This window comes from Tupaia chinensis, unplaced genomic scaffold (genome assembly GCF_000334495.1).
Source record: "Tupaia chinensis unplaced genomic scaffold, TupChi_1.0 Scaffold000423_1, whole genome shotgun sequence".
In the NCBI taxonomy this organism is placed as follows: Eukaryota; Metazoa; Chordata; class Mammalia; order Scandentia; family Tupaiidae; genus Tupaia; species Tupaia belangeri.
The window spans coordinates 1,634,623-1,650,256 of NW_006159928.1; the positions used below are offsets into that span (position 1 = coordinate 1,634,623).

Sequence of the window (15,634 nt, forward strand, 5' to 3'; positions counted from 1 at the left end):
TGGCTATTATGTTCCTTCGACTCTAACTTAAAGTTAGATGGGTATTATAATAGGAATAGACTTTCTGTTTTGTGTTTTTTTTTGTTGTTTTTTAGGTTTTTGTCATAAGATGTGTATGCACTCAGTGGAGAGAGAAAGGTGAAGTGAGAAATCACCTCCCAGGAGGGAAGGCCACATAGCAATCCTTTCTCCTCCATTTTCCTTTCAGGATTTTGGGCATGCATGCATACATGCCAGGCATGATTTTTAAGCCAACAGGTCCAGGACTTGACCTACAGTTGGCCATATGGGAGTTTGGCATCTTAACCACCACACCACCTGCTGGTCCTCAGCAATGGCCATTTAAGTGGCATTTGTTTCTGATCCGTCTTCCCCCAGTAGAATAAGTCATCTTATTCTCTGATGTAAAAATTATCTTCAATCACAGATCTGATGATTCTACTACCTGATGGAAAAAATACTTCATTTGCATTATCTGGACTATTTAAGTTTTAACTGTTCAATCTAACATTTCAGTATCTATAACAAAGTGTAGATATTAACACAAAAAACACTTATTATAAACTTACTATACATGAAGCTCCATGCTAGGTGTTTTATATGCATTAATTTATTTGACTGGACCATTAGGCCCTGGAGAAAAACAAAAGCTAAGGGAGAGTCTGCCCCAGATCCCAAAGCTAGTTAGTTCACACAGGACGAGGAAAAGCATGATTGGTTTGATTAAAAAACCTCCTATACCATCTATCAGCAATCCAGGCTAAGTCAGATTTCTAACCTTTACACTGAAATCAAATAATCAAATGTACTGCAGAGGGAAGCTCTACATGGCCTCTGTGTCATAAAAGCCCACTACTGCTCAATTGAACTATACAACGAGACATTTCCCAATATAAATTGTACCTTTCTATCTTCGTTGCTGCACTGTGAGCTCTTCCACTCTAATGTTCTCACAATGAACTAAAACCTATCTTAAATGCCACATAGTGCAGTCTTAAAACTTAGAACTAATTTATTATATACTGTCTTTTCAGTTACTTATTTATGTATTTATCTTTTGAACTTGTTGAACTATAATCTGTCAAGTGTTCATTAAGAAACACTACAGTTCATTGGGACCAGCAGTTAGCGTAATGGCTATGTCGCTGCACTCCCATTAGTCGACTGTGGTTCAAGTCCCGGACCCAGTGGCTTAAACTCACGCCAGGCACGTGTGCCTGCGTGCCCAAGAGCCTGAAGGAGAATGAAGGAGAAGGGATTGCAGCGTGGCCATCTTCCCTGGGGGATGATTTCTCACTTTCTGTCTCTGTCTTTCTGGCGAGCGCACACACCCTATAGCAAAAAACTTCTCAAAAAAAACCAACAACAACAACAAAAACAAACCCAAAACACTACAGTCCATGTATGAATAAATTAAAATAGTTTTAATGATGCATTTTAATTTTAATTTAATAACAGTAGAAGTAATGGTAATAATTGAAAATAAGTTCTAATTTTCCAAAATTGCTCAACTTTCTTTGACATTCCTCTATTTTTCTATGGGAATTAAAGAAATCAAAATAATTCCAATATGTGAAATAACAGATATTAGTGAAGTTATAAGTAAAATCAAAATTAAAGCTTCTGCTCTGTAAAAAGACAGTAAGAAAGATTACTATTCAAAATGACAGGAGATATTTAAATATGACATTTCAACAGCATAAATATATCACTAAATATAACCTTACTTTGATATAAAAAGAGAAATTTCAAGATACAGCTATAATGCTTTGCTACTCTAAAAATTAATCTATAATTCATTCATCACATTTTAGTTTGCTATCTATAATGTAATGGGTTTTTTTGTTTTGTTTAGAGGTTTTTGCTATAGCGCATGTGCGCTTGCCAGAAAGACAGAGAGAAATAGAGACTGAAAGCAAGAAATCACCCCCCGGGGGGATGGTTACGCTGCAATCCCTTCTCTTCCATTATTCTCTGGGATCTTGGGCACACACACACAGGCGCCTGGTGTGAGTTTAAGCCACTGGGTACAGGACTCGAACCACAGTCGACTACATGGGAATCCAGCAACACAGCCATTACACCAACTGCTCGTTCCCATAATGTAATATTTAAGCTATTGAATTTTTCTTCCTAGAAGGCTTTTATTTTTCATGATGCTGTATAACAGAATCAACACACCTAAAAATAAACATCAAAGTTTACTTCATTAAATCTACCAGAATAGATGTAATGGGATCTTCCCATTAGCGAAACATTAAGAAATAAGTAGTGTGAAGATGGCAGAATACAACGGGCAAAAGTCTGAATACACAAAAATATAAACGCTCGAGGTCCTGTAAATTGCCCAATGTTCATGAAAAGAAAACAACAATAAAAACAAAGTAGGTATTCCAAATAAAGGAACTATAGTTAGCAAATTATTCAACTGAGTATTTTACTCTTACTTTTTCAGAATTATCTCAGATGCACCCTTGCTGAATATTCGGTAACTTCCATCTGAATTTTTCAGGACAGTACTCATGGACTTCCTAACAGAATTGAAGGTGTAGACTTTGTACAAGGCTTCTTCTGGTATTTCATTTCTAACATCCTGATAATCCCGCTTTAAATCCAAAAGAAGTCCCAACAAGGCACATTCAGTTTTATTACCAACATGACGAGGTAATCCACCCTCTTTCTCTGGTGGCTATAAAAGAAAAAGGTTTAGAAGCTAGTATCTTGTTTTTTTGAAAGCTTAACTTATAATGTTAAACAGAACACAACACTCTAAAACAAAATTATGTAGGAAATGTCTATGAATATCGGCATTTCAAAGGACACAAAGTTAAGGTGGAAAGAAGTGTGGAGTGAGAATGAGATAGATTCCAGTCTCAGCCCTGACAGTTAACTAGACACATGAACTTTTCGCTAGTTATATAACTGTTGTCATCCTTGGCTTTAGCATCTGTAAAATAAAAGCACTTAGTACCCAAGAAATTAAATGATTTAAGCTATAAAAAGTTTATATTTGGTTCCGGATAGAAAAATTAACTAGGATCTAACTTTTATTCTTTTCCTATTGTTTCCACTGAACATTCATATTATTCAAAATTGTACCTACCTTACCAATTTTTATTTAAGATAAAAGTATATGTATTAATATAAAGTGCTGTTGCCTTGATTGTATTGAAAAGCTTTATTTCCTTAATTCGACCTTCACAAATTGCATTATATATAATCATCACAATGGTATTGGGTCAGATGTGAACACCTTTACTTAACAATTAAAAAAATAAAGCTCAAACTTTTAGCTAGTAAAAGGCAAACAAAACTAGATCTACAACTAAGAACTCATAACTTTCCAGACCAGTCATCCAACTTATGTACATCTTTACTGTTTTAATAACACCTTGCAATGTTATTTTTGTTCATGGTTATCATCCATAAGTCACTAGAAGATATATCAAGTCAAATAAATTCTAAGCTTTATGTTATGAAGATTTTAAAACATGCAAAATTTAAAATCTTTTATTCTCAGAGGCACAAGTCTAAAACTTCTTTATTGTATTAGCTCTAAAAAGGTCTAAAGGAACTACTGAGAAACCAAACAGAGCATATAGTAAGGACATACTGAACATATTATTTTAAATAGAAACCTGATTTCAAAATTTTCTCTTGAGGGGACCAGCAGTTAGCGTAATGGCTATGTCACTGAACTCCCATGTAGTCCACCACGGTTTGGGTCCCAGACCTGGCGGCTTAAACTCACGCTGGGCGCATGTGCGTGCTTGCTCAAGATCCTGAGAGGAGAATGGAGGAGAAGTGATTGCGGCATGGCCATTCCCCCTGGGGGGGTGATTTCTCGCTTTCTGCCTCTCTCTGACTTTCTGGTGAGCACATGTGCCCTATAGCAAAAACCTCTCCCCAAAAAAAGAATAAAAAAATTTTTCTCTTGAAAATTGAGAGATGTAGTAATGATAGCCTGGGCTTTCAAATGATGAGCTAAACAAAAATTTAAAATTAAGAACATATCCTAGTAGCAAAGTTTGAGAGTTTCTAAACCCAAGAAATTCAAAATACAGGAGAAACATGTCAATAAATAAAACGCATATGCTGTTCATCATACACCTAAAATGCAAACTATTAAAAAAAAAAACAAAACCCTTGTATTACATTATAAAAAATATATGCCTTTAAAAAAAACATGACTCAGTTAAATTTATTTAGTAATAGTAGGTCTAAATAATTACATGTAGTCAAATCATTATAAATTTAAAAATTAATTTTCACATATATATGAATTATTAAAGAAACCTTACCAATATTTTTGATGTATAAGCACAATTCACAGAAATTCCTGTTACAAGATAGGATAAAATATTTGGTGGAATAGCTTCTGGTTCAGGAACCTTTTTATAATGTTTTTCATTTATGTAAGCTTGAACAACTGTCATCCGGTTCATTGTCAATGTTCCTGTTTTATCTGAACAAATAGCTGTAGCATTTCCCATGGTCTCACAAGCATCCAGATGCCTTACTAAATTATTATCTTTCATCATTTTCTATAGTGATTAAAAAAAAAAGTCAAGTTAAGCTACATATAAAGCCAATCACCTCATTACATTAAAATGATTACAAACTTCTTTAAAATATGAATGAAAACTCCCAGCTTTATATAACTATATATTGTATAAAGTAATACAATACTAAAGAAATTTTAGCTATTTGACCTGTTGAAATAGGCTGGAGACTACTTGCTTCTCCTGATTTCAATCACTTTATTGCTGCATAACATAATCTATTGAGAATAAATGAACACAGATATCTGCACCTACATGCAAATCATTGATTATATGCCTCCAAAATTTTTTGAGAAGTGTTCTTGCATTGTAACAAGTGACAATCTTACTGTAAGAACAGTGACACTTATGTTAGTATAAAAGTGGATTAAAAGATAAAGTCTTGTGACCAGCAGTTGGCATAATGGCTATGTCGCTGGACTCCCATGTAGTTAACTGCAATTCGAGTCCCAGACCTGGTGGCTTAAACTCACGCGGGCATGTGTACATGCATACCCAATATCCTGAGAGGAGAATGGAAGAGAAAGGATTGTGGCCATCCCCTCTGGGGAGTGATTTCTCGCTTTCTGTCTCTCTGTCTCTCTCTGTCTTTCTGGCAAGTATACACAACCTATAGCAAAAACTTCTCCAAAATAAAAAATAAATAAGTACATGCATAAAAATAAAAGATGAAGTCTTATTAAGTGAAAAATCAAAAGATCTAGATGCCATTTATCTCCAAATGAAAAGTAGCTTTTACGTTAAAATAAAGAGCTGTACATAGTTGGTTCACTTTGTTTTCTTTTTAAACTCTCATAGATTGAGTTAATATATCAAAATCAGAATGGGTCATTTTTATCTATTCCTCCTACTGGTAAATTTGATATTTCCATTCTAAAGATCAAAACGCATCTACCTTTCTCTCATTTACAACAAAAAATGGTCATTTCTGAAAAACCAAGCATTTTTGCAGTAGTCCCAAAGATAATTTATTTTAAAATATTTGGGATTAATTTTTTTCTTTAAAACAATTTTTTTATAGGGCACATGCTCGTGTAAGAGAGAAAAAAAGTGAAAAAAGCACCCTCCAGCAGGGATGGCCACACAAAAATCTCCTCTCCTCCATCCACTTCTCAGGACTTTGGGCAAGAACACACATATGCCCAGTCTGGGACTTGAACAGTGCAGTCAGCCATGTAGGAGTCAGCTATCCCAACCACCATCCCATCTACTGACCCTGTAATTAATTCTTAATACATAGGTATAACTGGTTAAAAATTACATGGGATTATTGAACAAAATGTTTTATGTGACTACTACTTGCAAGATACTACAAAACAAACAAACAAAAACAAAAACAAAAAACAAAAAAACAAAACCCTGGTCTTTGAAGAAATAAATATGGAGAATTGCTGTGCACTTCTAAATCACTAGTGATTTACATTTAAGACTAAAAGAATGAAGTCTGGGCACAGCTGCATGATGGCTAAGGTTGTACAGACGGGCTGGTGTGGTTCTTTGTACAACCTAAATAGGCCAGTACCTGCAGTCTTAGGTAACTAGCAGGCTGGGGAGATCCTCTCTTACACACACACGAAGTTTTGCAGTTGATAAAGTATATTCACTTTTGCAAAGAACTAACAGAGGATCAAGACCACAACTTAGTAAAAAGAAGAGTAGCTGGTAATATTAGGAATAAAGAGAAATAAAAGCTTAAAAAAAAACAGTAGTTAAAAATGCTGTTATTAATTTTCTACTCAAGGAATACAAATTCAGTACTTCCAGTATCTTTCTGATGAACTAAAATATTTATATTCTTAATGAGCATTAAAAATGAACTAATGACAGTTCTGGGAAAATGACTCATCAATGTGTCTAAAACTAATATTTGCCCTAATTATTTGAAAATACCAAAACAGAGATAAACAGATGATTACACTGTATTTCATCATTACATTAATATATTTGCCATTTTATTTTTGAAACAAAAGTCGTTAAATGCCTATAAAGAAAATCAACAGTAAGCAAAGAGCAGGTCTACTGTAAAACACTTCGGAATTTTGAAGATAAGGGTGCTAGCGTGGAAACTATGACTAATTACTTTAGATTGCTCACTGTCAGCATTGTTACTTAAGGAGAACTTCTAATTAACTTATTAAAATTTATGAGAACACCATTCTTAGATTGAGTCTATTTTTTTTAACCTGTAAAATCATTTTTAAAGATCAAAACTGTCCAAGCTAATCCTTTAATCCAATTTACTTCTCCCATGTAAGATACAAAATTGATACAAATAAGTTAATAATCTACAGATTATTAGTTTAGCTAAATAGCAGTAAGTAAAGCCATGAAAGTACATTTTTAGCATTCTACTTGTAAAACAAGATTAAACTACTATAAATTACTTGATGTCAGAAAAGGTGACATCTGAAGAGATCTGAATAAAATAAGAGAGCAAGTTATTCAAAAGAAGGGAAATCAGGGCCTAAAGTAAGACACAGCTGGGTATCTGAAAACTAGCAGAAAGGCTGACAAGGCTCTGCAAGATAGAGAGATGGCAGTAGACAAGCTCTGAGAGGTAAGTAACCAAGAAACTGTCTGGGAAGGGCCCTGCCAAGTCAGTCAGAAGTTTGGATTTTATCTTATATGTGAGGACAAGACACTGACGGGCTTTATGCAAGGATAAAACATGATATGAGTCTGCCTACAAGTGGGGAGGACTTGCTTGTGGGTCAACTGTGGGGAGGAGGAGTGGAAAAAAGGAGGTCTCAGAATGTTGCACCAGAGTGAACCCTCTTTGCTCCTATTACATGTAAATGGCAAATATACTTATTTTAATTTTACAGATATAAAAGAGGAGGTGACATGACTTGATAACACAACCATCATTTAATGAAAATTATACTATAACTCTCCTAGCCGAGTAGTGCTTAGTACTGTGTCAAGACTGCCCTCCACAGAATACTTACATGTATCTACATGCAGAGACAGTCACCTGGGAAGGACAGGGAAATCAGTGACAGCATTTCTAAAGAAACCATGTACATTTTTAATGGAAATCCTCCACTTGCAGAACCAGAAAAGGAGCTTTTTGGATGCTGCTTTCTAATCCAGCTGAGATTTTCAAAACAATACATCTACTTAACTATTTTTTACTTACCTTCACTGAATAAGCCAGTGAGATAGTGACTGCAAGTGGAAGCCCTTCTGGAACTGCAACCACTAAAACTGTGACTCCGATAATGAAGAACTTCACAAAATATTGTATGTAAATTGGTGTGCACTCGGCAAGCCATGGTCTCTTTTGAACCCAGAAGGTATCGATTACAAAATATAGCACTAGAATGATAACTGTGATGGCAGACATCAACAGACCTTTCAGGAGAGAAAAAAAAAAGGAAAATGTAATTACGAAAGTAGGCTAGATACTTCCTATTGCCAGTTACACATTAGTCATGGCAAAAAGTTATAACAGGCTTGGTAGTATTTATTTTAATCTCTCTGGGAACTGTTACCTCCCTTTTTGCAACTAACTCAATTACTGGACATTATTAGATTTAATTTTTGTTTCCAACTATAACTCTGTCTCTGGGAGAACTGGGAAAAAAGCATTTACAATTCTTACTTAAAATTTGGCCTCTACTAAAAAGATGATACTGCTAAAGGGAATGAACTATTTTTATTTAAATGCTCTGCTTTTTGTTCCTAAAAAGTTAGCAGGTATTTTCTAGTGATGGCTGTAATTTAGTAACTTCAGGCCTCCTATAATAATTCCATTCAGCTGAATCAAACTTAACATTTAGAAAAACATAGAATTAATTAATTAAAAGAGCACATTGTGGAAAAAATGAAAAACACTTTTACTCCCCCTCTACTCACAAAGCAATAATGTCTAGCATTAAGTATGTCAAAATACAATTTAGAAAGAAAATTAGATTATGTAAAATCAAAACACATTACTTTTTTCTATATACCATACCTGCTTTTCCAATCTGAACAGCCAGTTTCGTAAGTTTCCCTTGTAAAACAGATTTTTCCTTTTTTGGCAAATTTGCTTTCTTTTTGTCTTTTTCATCACCATCTCCACCTTCTTCGCTCTTCAAAGGCTGCATTTCCATGGCTGCGCCATCCTGAGCTTTTGCTACATTTAACAGCAAATACAACTTCACTACATTTTAGAGGCTCATATTACAATTAACATTTCAAAACAATTTAAAAAATCAGTTTCTAATAGAAACTAGAAAAAAGGATAAGCGTTCAGCTTTGTGTATGTGTCTACAGAGAAGATAATGGTGACAGTAATGGGGATAAGACCTAAGAAGAAATACAGAGTCCTCAAACTAAGAACTAAAGAACTAGATTATTTCCTTCACTGTATTTTATGTTAAATAATATACAAACACAATAAATCCCTCCCTTCTAATTGATGACCATAATGTAGAGCATCATGTATATTTCTAGAGAAATATACATTTACTCTTAAATAAATACCAAAGGCGTGTACGCTATATATTTCCTTATGCATTTTTGCTATAACTATATAACTAAAGTTAAAATACTTGAAATGCTTAAGCTGAAAATTATGTACATAAGCTTAAGCTTACTTCCAAAAATTCCAATTTTAATCTCACTAACATTATAGACAAAGCATGATTAAAGCACTAGCAGAAAGAGAGGTTAACCCAAATTAACATACATTGTTTATTTTCCCTACCACACATATATCCTACTTTTGGATGAATATATAACAACAGTAGAACTATTTTGGATATAATGAAAACAAACTAACTATACTTTTAGCTTTTTGAATTTACCTTTATTGCGATTCTCAATAGCTCCATCTTGTTTCTTATCTGTAGGAACAAAACGGGAATGAAAGCTTTCCAAAAGAAATTAATACAGCCATGTTAAATTATGCAAAGGTAGTTCGAATTTCTATAAGAGAATTGTTACACAATGGTTTCTGTGTATGTCTCTCTCTTCATAGTAGAAAACACTTAGTTTGCAATGACCTCATGGGTCATTCCCTCAATAGTTTTCACCCATGGGAAATTAATCCAAAATAATTTAATAGGCATCAATACTTCTTTTGAGTTCTCCATGAGACTTATTTACTCTTTTTTGTCTTTAAGATAAATTTGTGCTATAGGGCACATGTGCTTGCTGGGGGGAACAGAGAGAGAGAAAGTAAGAAATCACCCCCTCGGGGGGGGAAAGCCATGCTGCAATCCCTTCTCCTCCATTCCCCTATTGAAAAGCATGCACAAGTGCCCAGTGTGAGTCTGAATTTCAAACCTCTGGGTCTGGGACTCAAACTGTGGTCAGCCATGTGCGAGTCTGGTGCCTTTATCACCACACTTGCTGGTCCCAAGACTTACTTTTCTGTGAGCTATAATAAACCCAAACATGGTACAAGACCTTTTAAACTAAATATAGATATAACTGTAATAAAGTAGAGAAGGGCAGAGATGGGGAAGAGAGGAATGTTATAGTTAAGACAACAGGCACACAAGAAAGCTGTGATGGGAGTTAAGGACAAAAAAGGCACGAGAGGCAAGCTAGTAAAACTCTTAAGTCATTGGAAAAGTCATGAAACATTTTTTGCATAGAGAAATAAAGAAAAATACGTCATGACTTTCTTCTGACAACGCGAGAAAATATGAATGCACAGAATAAGCTAGTAAGAGTATAGTGCCAATTGGAACCAGCTGTTAACATAATGGCTATGTTGCTGGACTCCCATGTAGCCTACTACTGTTTGAGTCCTGGACCCGGTGGCTTAAACTCACGCCAGGCGCATGTGCGTGCATGCCCAGGATCCTGAGAAGAGAATGGAGAGGGGATTGCAGCATGGCCATCCCCATCCCCCCTTGGGGAGGGGGATTTCTTGCTTTCTGTCTCTGTCTTTCTGGCGAGCGCATGCACCCTATAGCAAAAACCTCTCAAAAATAAATAAATAAATAAATAAAAATGAGTACAGTACCAATTAAGGTAATTATGTAAATTAGCTTAGATTTGGAGAACATAGAAACATGAGCATGTCTCAAGCAATAAAGTAATCAAGAAGGGGACAATTCTATTATTTGGAGTAGACAGCAGTACAAAAAAAGACAAAGGAAGCAGAACAATTCAAGCCTCTTTTCTTCCAACTTATCAAGGAGAACTATCTTCAAACTAGAAAATATGGAATAAACATGGTCAAGAATGAACAGAAGCTCAAGATAGATGAGATAGTAAGCGAATACCTAGCCACTTTCAATGAGCTTAAATTTAGAGGGACAAGATGGACACATTCCAGGTTACTGAGGGTACTGAGACAGATTACCTTGGACTGTTTTTGAGTAAGTGCTAAAGCAGTAAAGGGAAAAGAAGAGCTGGAAATCCAGACAGAAAAACACTATTTGATTCTACCAAAAAAAAAAAAAAAAAAAGGAGGACAGTGAGGTAACTATTAATAATCTGGAAATAATCTGGACTAGATTAATAAAAAGTTATATAAAATGGGGGGAATCCTTACTGAAAAAAACAATGTGGAGTTATTTTCCCCCAATAAAAATAAAGTCAGGATACAAACTTCTATTCCTTTTCAAACAGTCTGATGACTTTCAACTCCCGTATATTAAGATGGAACACAATATGATTAAGGGAAGTCTCCTGAATCAAAGAGAATTTGATCTGCAACTTCCTAGCACTTCAATCTGAACAAATTACACAACCCCATAAGCCTCAGTTTACTTATTGGTAAAAAGAATAGCCTGTCATGATGGTATGGCAGCACTCCATGATGCTGAGACCACATGGAAAGGTCAAGAGTTTATGTTCAGAGGTCTCCCTCTACATACGGTTGCATGTTGTGATCCTGGTTGGCTGAGGATTGGGAGGATTGTGGCATGAGGACCCTGTTTGGAGGTGCCTGTCCCTTTTGAAAGAAATAAATGAATAAACTTAAAAAAAATAATAAATCTGCCTAATATAGTTGTGAGGATTAATAAGATAATATATGCAAAGAACTCAATAACTGAAATCATCACTACTGACTTTCAAATTACACTCTACTCAGCCCTAAAACAAACAAAAAACCTACAGAAGCTCACAGAGGGCTTCCTAGAGGATTTCCTTATACATTTTTGCACAGAAGAAACCTACCAGGTGAGGCTCTACAGACTCATTAACAGTCAGATTTTCAAAGACATTTTTGTTTGAAATAGGGATTTCACAGCTAAACACAAAACTCAAAGAAAAAAAAAAAAACTACCCAAACATTAAAAACACTGCTGTAATTTTGGCAAAGCAAGATTTCGGTAAGGTATCTGTTTAAAAAGATCTCAAAATATTTCCATGAGAAAGACACATATGAGCTCACCATCAAAGTAAAGTTTAATCTAAGCAGTTAAACCATAGTAAACTGGTGTCAATCTAAAGGGAAAAGATAGAGAGGAGTGATCCTGAGTGGAATAAGGAGAGTGGGATACAAGCAGATACTTAGAAATAATGCAGGGAAGTCTTTTTAAAAGTGACATGCTAGGACGAGCAGATGGTGTAGTGGTTACGTCACTGGATTCCCATAGCTAACAGCGGTTCGAGTTCAGACTCAGTAGCTTTAAACTCATGCCAATTGTGTGTGCGTACATGCTCAGAATCCTGAGAAGAGAGTGGAGTGTGGCTTGGCCGTTCCCCCTGGGTGATTTCTTGCTTTCTGTCTTTCTAGTGTGTGAATGAGCCCTATACCAAAAAATCTCTCAAAAAAGAAAGAAAAAGAAAAAGAAAAAAGAAAAAAGATGACATACCCCAATTAAGAGATTTTGAGATGTTTCCCTATGTATGACAGGGTTTTTGGTAAGGCTCTTGAGGGTTGTGGGGGCCAGCAGGTGGTGTGGTGATTAAGGACGCTGGACTTCAACACGGTTGACTGCAATTCGAGTTCCAGACCTGGTGGCTTGTTTTCTCATTTTCTCTCTCTCTGTCTCTCTGATGAATGCATGCCCCCCATAGCAAATTAAAATATAGTAATAATAATAATAAATAAAGTTAAATAAATAATTCTTTTAAAAATAGACTTGTGGACAAACTATCAAGTATGCTGATGGTTTATCACTTAGAGGAACAGTAATATGAAGGATCAAAATTTAGAACATCTTGATATCTAACGACAGAATGACTATAACAAGACAAATGTAAAGTGTGTCAAGTGAAATCCTACTCCTGTGTTCAAAAATCTAATGCATTAAGTATAAAATGCTGAATAACAGAAAACTTGAAAAAGACTAAAAGCTCAGTGAGACCTAAACGTGATATGGCTGTCAAAGCTACTACTGAAATATCAGGAGAAAAAAAGAGAAAACAGAAAGCAGAGTTTAATTCATTTTGCTGATCAAATGATAGGGGAGATTGCTATATTAGTTTTTACAATGTATTATAGTTGGCATATTTCTGAATATAAATTCTTAAGGATAAATTGCTATTCTTACTTTTCTTTTCCTTTTTCTTCTCATCTTTCTTCTCTTCTTCTTCGCCTCCAGCTCCAAGTAAGGTAAAAATTATTCCAGTTTGAGAATTTACACCTACAGCCGTAACTACCATTCTTCCAGAGCCTTCCATTACATGAGTACCTGCAAAAGGAGTAAACTGAGTTTAGTTTAAAAAATTATAACAGATAGGGCAATCAGATAGCATAGCAATTACGTTGCCGGATTCCCACATGGCTGGCCCTGGTTAAGAGTTATGAACCCAGTGGCTTAAAAATCACACGGGGTATATGTGCGTGCGTGCCCAAGATCCAGAGAGAAGAATGGAGAAGAGATTATAGTGTGGCCATCTCCCGTGTGTGGGGAGGGGAATTTCTCACTTTCCCTCTCACTGCCTCTGTCTCTCTCTGGCAAGCACACATGTCCTAGGCAAAACCTCTTAAGAAAAAAATTATAACAGATTTCCCTTCTATCACCAACTTTTAAACTTCAGTAATACTATCCTAAGTATCCTCCATATTTAATAAAATAAATTTAATAAGACACTAAATAAATCCTAAATTCTTATGCTTAAGGTTTTAACTCTGTAACTCAGTCAGAACTGAGTTCAAAGCGACTTTACCACTTATTTACTATGTGATATTGAGAAAATTATAATAATTCTTTTTTTGGGGGGAGAGGTTTTGCTATAGGGCATGTGCACTCGCCAGAAAGACAGAGACAGAGAGATAGAAAACGAGAAATCACTCCCCAAGGGGGATGGCCAGGCCACAATCCCTTCTCCTCCATTCTCCTCTCGGGATCTTGGGCACGCACACACGTGCACCCGGCATGAGTCCAAGCCACCGGGTCCAGGACTTGAACCACGGTCAGCTACATGGGAGTTCAGCGACATAGCCATTATGTTAACTTCTGGTCCCGAAAATGACAATAATTCAATTTCTCATCTGTAAGATGATTATAGTACCTATACTTCAAAGAAATGCAATGAGATTTACACTCCTCAAATAAGCCTATAAATGTAAAGTGCTTAACATACTACTTGGAATTTGTAAGAGTTCAATAAATGCTTATTATTAATTATAATCTAGGGTATGGGGGATATTTCTCTGAGATATAATTTAAAATGAAACCTGCTTATAACAAAAAAGTCTCCTCAGCAACAAATGCCCTATTTCTCACATTCAACTTCATGACCTCTACTAACCCAAGCTTTCATCCCAGACTACCTAGGTTACGGCAACAGCCCCCCTACTTAGAGTATCTGTCTCGATTATTCTGAAATCTCTTCTAATTTTAATCTTCCCCAAAAGTGATTTTATCACATGCCTCTCACAGCTCAAAAATGTCTGACTCTACATTGTCTACTGAATTAAGTCCAAAGCCTTCCTTTCCCTCTCACTGCCTCTGTCTCTCTCTGGCAAGCACACATGTCCTAGGCAAAACCTCTTAAGAAAAAAATTATAACAGATTTCCCTTCTATCACCAACTTTTAAACTTCAGTAATACTATCCTAAGTATCCTCCATATTTAATAAAATAAATTTAATAAGACACTAAATAAATCCTAAATTCTTATGCTTAAGGTTTTAACTCTGTAACTCAGTCAGAACTGAGTTCAAAGCGACTTTACCACTTATTTACTATGTGATATTGAGAAAATTATAATAATTCTTTTTTTGGGGGGAGAGGTTTTGCTATAGGGCATGTGCACTCGCCAGAAAGACAGAGACAGAGAGATAGAAAACGAGAAATCACTCCCCAAGGGGGATGGCCAGGCCACAATCCCTTCTCCTCCATTCTCCTCTCGGGATCTTGGGCACGCACACACGTGCACCCGGCATGAGTCCAAGCCACCGGGTCCAGGACTTGAACCACGGTCAGCTACATGGGAGTTCAGCGACATAGCCATTATGTTAACTTCTGGTCCCGAAAATGACAATAATTCAATTTCTCATCTGTAAGATGATTATAGTACCTATACTTCAAAGAAATGCAATGAGATTTACACTCCTCAAATAAGCCTATAAATGTAAAGTGCTTAACATACTACTTGGAATTTGTAAGAGTTCAATAAATGCTTATTATTAATTATAATCTAGGGTATGGGGGATATTTCTCTGAGATATAATTTAAAATGAAACCTGCTTATAACAAAAAAGTCTCCTCAGCAACAAATGCCCTATTTCTCACATTCAACTTCATGACCTCTACTAACCCAAGCTTTCATCCCAGACTACCTAGGTTACGGCAACAGCCCCCCTACTTAGAGTATCTGTCTCGATTATTCTGAAATCTCTTCTAATTTTAATCTTCCCCAAAAGTGATTTTATCACATGCCTCTCACAGCTCAAAAATGTCTGACTCTACATTGTCTACTGAATTAAGTCCAAAGCCTTCACTTTGAGACCAAGCAACATTTCCACCATTTTGTCCACTACTATAAAATAAAATTCCTTTACAGAAAGCTAAAGCACAGGGATGGGTACACTGATTTAATTACGAATATGTCCCTCACCATATTCTTATGAGCTGGCAGGCATTATTTTTCTTATTTTCTAGAAACCTGATCAAGATTATACAAGTAACAACAAAGCAAAAATTTAATGCAGCTCAGAGAATAAAGGGT

General features: G+C 35.7%; 1 protein-coding gene across 5 annotated transcripts in view; it reads right to left on the reverse strand.

The window, feature by feature from the left end:
* Positions 1-15,634, reverse strand: part of ATP2B1 (ATPase plasma membrane Ca2+ transporting 1) — a 129,068-nt gene that overhangs the window by 28,899 nt on the left and 84,535 nt on the right. For all 5 annotated transcript variants that reach the window (XM_006154815.3, XM_006154814.3, XM_006154816.3 and 2 more), the window contains 6 exons: positions 13,010-13,150; positions 9,356-9,394; positions 8,521-8,682; positions 7,702-7,916; positions 4,302-4,544; positions 2,448-2,689 (listed from right to left, as the gene is read on the reverse strand). In XM_006154815.3, the coding sequence (XP_006154877.1) occupies positions 2,448-2,689; positions 4,302-4,544; positions 7,702-7,916; positions 8,521-8,682; positions 9,356-9,394; positions 13,010-13,150 (1,042 nt within the window). The remainder of the gene's footprint in view (positions 1-2,447; positions 2,690-4,301; positions 4,545-7,701; positions 7,917-8,520; positions 8,683-9,355; positions 9,395-13,009; positions 13,151-15,634) is intronic.